General features: G+C 32.4%; 1 protein-coding gene across 1 annotated transcript; it reads left to right on the top strand.

The window, feature by feature from the left end:
- The first annotated feature begins 1,824 nt into the window (after nt 1-1,824).
- LOC145053116 (putative serine/threonine-protein kinase PBL1) lies at nt 1,825-5,744 on the top strand. Its single transcript, XM_079001105.1, has 3 exons — nt 1,825-2,255; nt 3,320-4,370; nt 4,913-5,744. The coding sequence occupies exons 2-3, from the start codon at nt 3,366-3,368 to the stop codon at nt 5,537-5,539; spliced, it is 1,632 nt and encodes a 543-aa protein (XP_078857231.1). The 5' UTR covers nt 1,825-2,255; nt 3,320-3,365; the 3' UTR covers nt 5,540-5,744.
- Nucleotides 5,745-6,848: the final 1,104 nt, after the last annotated feature.

The following is a 6,848-nucleotide window of genomic DNA, read 5'->3' as shown; positions in this document are numbered from 1 at the left end:
TACCCTACAGTTACTTATTAACTTATAAGCTAATAAACTAATAATCAATAAGCTTTTTTGCCAAACACACCCTAAATGGTTATTACTTCCATTTATACATACCCAAACCACTTGTACTGTTTATCGTCCTCTTTTTTTTTTCGTTTTCCTTAATTCCTTTATTAATTTAATGTCCTACTAAGTAAAATGCTAAAATATATAAATAATAGTTTATAAAAATAAATCTTTAGAATATCAGGTGTTGTGATTCAAAAGTCGATAAATAGGCCTTTGAGAAGGCCAAAATACTCAGATGTCAACTTGTTCATTATGATTTTAAACCAAGTTTAGTCACAAATTAAAACATTTTCAACGATGGTATGTAATTCAAGGATTCATATTGATTTAGGTTCTCGAAACCTTAAAATATTGAACAAAATCTATATAGAACCTTATAAAAAGGACAATAATCACCGTAATCAAGAAGTCAATGTGATGAAACTTGATATTATAAGGACCAATGATGAAAAAGGTTTCATTTTTAGACTAAACAAGATGAAAAATATACAAACTACCTTAATCATGTCAAATCTTGTGTTTAACCGTTCTTTATTGCAAAAGTAAGATGCCAAAATATACAAACTAATGATAATACAATGCTCTAACTGACCCTCTTGGTTGAGTTCTTTGAACCTGTAAAGCCAACACATTAAAAAAACATAGTAAAAACCTTTTTAGGAACAAACCTGATATAATAAAGCCTTCATCCAATATATTTATAAGATAAAAATACAAAAAGTTAAAAATGATGAAATCAATTACAAGTAAGGATTAAAAAAAACCGTTAAAACAAGAGTCATCTGCAGGAGGTATATTTGAATCAACATGTATTTTCTGATGGTTTCAAATTTTGAATTATCCGAAATTCAGGGAAGGAGATAAAATTTGTTGAGAAATATAAGGATTCAAAACACAGGTTAAAATTTAATATTATTTTATTGATGATTACTTGTACTATTAGCTTAATTATTTGAACGTCTTAAAAAAATAGTATTATTATATTCAATCTGTTTTTATAAATAGTGAGATTTCTTTTATAAGATAGTATATATATATATATATATATATATATATATATATATATATATATATATATATATATATATATAGGGAAAAGTGAATACACCCTTAAGGGTATATAAGTTTAGCTACCTAAACATACCATAATACGTCGTTTTGTTTGATATATTCATTATAATGTTCTTAAACTTCAACCCTAACATGATTTACTTTTAAGATTTTTGAAATTTCACTATTATTTTTCTCTTATATCACGTCTTTTTGCCGAACACCTAGTAGACTATATAAATTGTAGTTGAAAATAAAAATTACGTAAGAGGAAGTTAAATAAGTAGTTTACAAAAATTATGGAAGTAAATCAAGTTATAAATTAAATTATAAGAACATTGAACGATTACAATGTATTATATAATACAAAACGACTACAAATTAAGTTATAAATTAAATTATAAGAACATTAAACGATTACAATGTATTATATAATACAAAACGACGTACTGTGGTGAGTTTTGGGTATCTAAGCTTATATATATACTTTTAAGGGTATATTCATTTTTCCGATATATATATATATATATATATATATATATATATATATATATATATATATATATATATATATATATATATATATATATATATATATAAAAGAAGTTGAAAAAGCTATGGAGTTTAAAAATGAAAAAAGGGACCTTTTTTGTTTTGTTTGAAGAAAGCGTTGACCTTCATCACTAAAAACTTTACTACCGTGGTTCATGCCTTCATTTCCCTCAGTCTCTTCGTCCGCCACAGCCAAACGTTGCTCATCACCAACGGGCAGCATCTCCACTACAAAGTACAAACTTTTTTCTTCCTTCGTCCTCCAGGCTCCATCACCATCATCCTTCCACTGCACAATCAAACGCAACATGAGAGTAGAATTAGGGTTAAAGTTAAGATCCCGCTGAGTGTTCCCTTGCCCAGACACCTCACGCTCGCCTCCCCTTTTCTTCCACCTGTAAAACCCATCTTCTCACCACCCCTCCTAGTCCCCTTTACGGAAACCTCCCCTTGACCACCGGTGCACCACATCTTCGTTGATACGTGGTCGTTCTTCTGGACATCGAGAAACCTGTCTCTTGCCGATTCATATCCATCAGGCTCTGGCCGATCGATCTCGTTGCACCCATTACCATCACTCTTATCGATCTTCAAAGGTTCGACCATTTTGAAACATCAAAAGGATAGGTTTCTCCCTTTTCCTCGTTGTTACAATTGTTAGATACTGTAGCTGCTCCCTGAATTTGACCTGTTTTTTTTTTTTTTTTTTTTGGGGTTAGATACTCTAGTTGTTCCCATGAAATTGCCCTATTTTCTTATAGGGATGTCAAATTTCTTATTTATGGAGATTATTTTAAATACTTTCGGTATTTAATTAGTTGTTAGTTTGTTACTTGCTTTATTTTATAAGAATGTGCTGTTGCTGCTAAAATGGTCTCCAAGGTCAAGACTATATCATATGTTAAATGCCATTCCAAATACTTCCATATAACATCGTTTGACCTTGATTATATGTTAAATGCAAAACGAAAAGAATTTTATTAAATGTCCATTCGGTTCATAGCATTGTCATTGTGATCTTTAAATGACCTTGATTTCAAACACTTCCCTCCAGAAAATTCCTTGTATGAACTTTATGGTTCCATCCGTGATCCGTGTTCAATCATCCCATTTGTGTTGAAGGTAGATATACAATTCATAACTTCAGTCAAACGGGTTTAGAAAGTTCCATCCGTGTTCAATTAGCCAATTTATTATTTAAACTTGCTAACTTTAACTTCATACTTAATATATAGGTTTTCCAAAGGGTTTAGAAAGTTCACATTATGTTCAATTCAAGTCATCAGTTTCTAGGTTTTATGTCAATTTGAATTTACATTTACTAATATATCATGAGTTTCATATGAGGTTAAATAGCTTAGGTCTAAAATTAATATTGTAGAAAATTTACATACACAAATGAATATCTAATATCTTTATTAAATATAATATCTCAGTTTGCTATTGAGGTGTTATATACTTTTAAAAAATTAATTTAATATATTGAAATGATAACGTCTTAAAACAAAAATTGCAAAAAATAAAGTCCAAATAGAAATTAACATGTAAATAAAGGGAGTGTCATGCGAATATAAATATAGTTTCAGTGTTATTTATAAATGAAAGACAGAGAACAAAAGTAGATGGTAGGAATCTCTCACCTGTCACCATTTTTTTTCAGCAATAGGTTATTCCACAAGGCACTATAAATCAGCTATCATCAAATAATGAATGCCTTCTTGGAGGAATTTGAGCATCTTAAAATCCGACTGGAAGATATAAAGTCAGCCACATACAATTTTGATATGAGCAACATTATCGGAAAAGGTGGATTTGGGATGGTGTACAAAGGAGTACTCTCTCACTTTAAGGAACAAAACACAGTTGCCTTTAAACGTCTAGATCGTAACTTTGGGCAAGGAGACCCTGAGTTCTGGAAAGAGATCCTCATGCTTTCCCATTACACACATAAAAACCTCATCACTCTCATGGGATTTTGTGACGAGGATGGTGAGAAGATCCTTGTGTACGAGTACGCATCACGTGGAAGCCTCGATCGCCATCTGAGTAGCAGTACTCTCACTTGGAGGCAACGTCTCAAGATATGTGTCGAGGCTGCAACGGGACTGTGCTATCTTCATGATCCCAAGGGGACACAACAAAGAGTTATCCACCGGGATATTAAAAGTTCCAATATTTTAATTGATGAGAATTGGAATGCTAAAATTTCTGACATGGGATTATCGAAAATAGGACCCGCTAATCAGCAACACAGCTTTCTTGCCACCAATGTTGTAGGTACCTTTGGGTACATAGATCCGACGTATGCGGAGAAGAGCATCTTAACAAAAGAGTCCGATGTGTATTCTTTTGGTGTGGTCTTATTTGAAGTGTTGTGTGGGAAACCATGCTTTGTGAATAACAATGGTCATTTTGAGAGTTTAGTGGGAATGTGGAAAAAGAGCTACAAACAAAAGAATGTAGATGCCATTATTTTTGAAGATCTGAAACAACACATGGATCCAGTTTCTTTGGAAATATTTTCAGACATTGCCTATCACTGTTCGCAAAAATCTCGTGAAGGACGGCCAAAGATGCTACATGTTTTGGAACAGCTTGAGACTGCACGTCGCTCTCAGGATAAGTTTGAAGAGTTGAAACAAACAATGGACTATGAAGAGGAACTAAAGATGTTTCTCTCTCAAGGAATCTCCGCTAATGGGGACGGAATGGTAATTAGCTATCTATAAACTTCTGCCTTACATTTTATATATTCATATTGCGTTGTAAACTGTAATTTATGAAAAGTATCATATTACATCTTAATTTGAGGAATTTGACATGATTAAATCCAAATAATCTTGCAAAACATAAATTTCACACATTAGGCCACCAACAATGATGTAACAAAATGATTTTCAACCTTACCACAATAAATAGCACTATGTCACCTGGATCTAACGCCGGAGCTGCTCATGGATTAAATTACCTTCATATTCTGATGGCTACACAATGTAGAATCATAAATAGTGATATCAAGAGCTCCAACATCTTATTAGATGAGATTTGGAAAACCAAGATTTTATATTTGTGTTAGTCCCAAACATCCCCTCAGGCAATCGAATATGCTAACTCAAGAGTTGACATTTACTACTGATTACTTTTACTTGTTTTACAGTCTGTTATATTAGAAGAGAGCTCTGCCTAGTTACAACATGGATGATGCTAGAGATTATAAAAATGCATTGACTTGTTATTTTTATTTAATGTACAGCAAGCAGCATGCTTGGATTTCAGGAAACTGAAACACGGGTGCGAGCATTACCGTAGGCGATGCAAACTCTGTGCTCCTTGCTGCAACAAGGTATTTTGGTGCCACCGCTGCCACGACAATTATACCAGTGCGTTAAACGACCCCAAGGAAAGGCACAACATTGTCCGGGGAGATGTTCAGCAAATTGTTTGTATAATTTGCAATACGGAACAGCCAGTTGATCAGATTTGTGGTAATTGTGGAGTGAAAATGGGGGAATATTTTTGTGGAATTTGCAAGCTGTTTGATGATGATACTTCAAAACAGCAATTTCATTGTAATGATTGTGGGATATGTAGACTCTATGGTCGTGAAAACTACTATCATTGCGACAAGTGTGGATGTTGCTATGCAAAGGAGATGCGTGGTTCCCACACTTGTGTGGAGAACGCAACAAAAATTGAATGCCCTGGATGCCATGAGTATCTCTTTGAATCGAGTAAGATTATTACATCGATGTACTGTGGACATACTATACATGTGGATTGCTACTCCGCGAGGTTGAGAAAATATATAACCAGCTGTCCTATATGCAAAACTTCGTCCCTTTTGGACAAGAAGGTAGCCAGGATTAAACAAGGAGATTGATTAACTCTTGTCACTCATGTGGATGAGGATGTGTTATATGGCCACCTCAGCCTACCGACATTCACCAAAAATTGTATCAGCTTTGCATTTTTGTTCCTAATTTGTAATAGAAGAGTGCAAAGAGGAAAATAATTTGTATTTTGGCTAAACCATAGTAATGGATCTTGATAGATGGATCAAAAAGAAAATTGACTAATATTACTTATGGATGCAAAGCTATTATAGAAGCCACGCCTTGAGTGGCGGAGCGAGAAATTTTGATAGAGGTGGGGATACAAACATGGTCGAAATTTAATAATATTTGCTTAAAATCCTCTCTAATATATGAAAAAAAAAATTGCTACTTGTCACGCTCTCATTCAATTCGTCAAATATCATTTTTTAGTTATGTTGAATTAATTTTTTTTTCACGTGTCATTTTATGAGTTTTCTATCTTATTAAATTCCACATAATATTTTAATGTAATAATTGTAATAAATGTATTAATAAATAGATATCAATTTCATTAATGAACTTATTTTTTAATTTTAAAATTCCCAAAATTAAAGCTCATAAATTTCTTTTATTTATTTAAATTTAAAAGATAACAATATTTACATTATAATAATTCATTATTTTTTTATTTTCTTATAAATTCAAAGTTTTCAAGTATTTTGACTTTTATATTTAACTTTTTTTTTTTAAATTAACCCATGTAATACATGGTCTCACAAGTTGTTTAATATTCAAGGACAAAACCATTTCTACAACAAAGCCTAAACTTGGGGACAAACTTTTTCCAAAAAATCAACGTTTAACTTTTGCCAACACATTACCATTTATGTAATTTACTATAGATTTTATTTATAAAACTAAAAGTATATTGATAATAACAAAAGTATAGTCAAGCTTATATTATGTTGGTCTTAGTTGGAGATTGTCAAGGAGATCTATTTAATACACTACTAGAAAATCTCTTAATACATACAACACAATCCGTAGGTATACGGCTTTACCTACGGAATTGCGATAGAAAATGTGCCGTAACGTAATCAGTCTTGGGTAAATGTTAACGACGGAATTGCAACGGATTACCTACCGAAAACCGACGACACTTTTGCATAGGTAATTTACCAATGGAATACCTACAGAAATTAATAGCTACGGATTACGAATGGAGCCCACTTTGACTAACATTGCCTATAGATTTCCGATGGCTTGCATTAACAACAGAAAATGTGCTATAACATAATCACTCGTGGGTTTTATATTTCAACAGAACACACAAAACAAAATCTTCACCTTACCAACAAGACTCAATCCAATCCT

The sequence above is a fragment of the Lactuca serriola genome, chromosome 5 (assembly GCF_051521515.1).
Source record: "Lactuca serriola cultivar US96UC23 chromosome 5, Lser_US96UC23_V15, whole genome shotgun sequence".
NCBI classification, from domain to species: domain Eukaryota; kingdom Viridiplantae; phylum Streptophyta; class Magnoliopsida; order Asterales; family Asteraceae; genus Lactuca; species Lactuca serriola.
The sequence above is the reverse complement of the archived record's forward strand: the minus strand, read 5'-3'. Positions and strand labels throughout refer to the sequence as shown.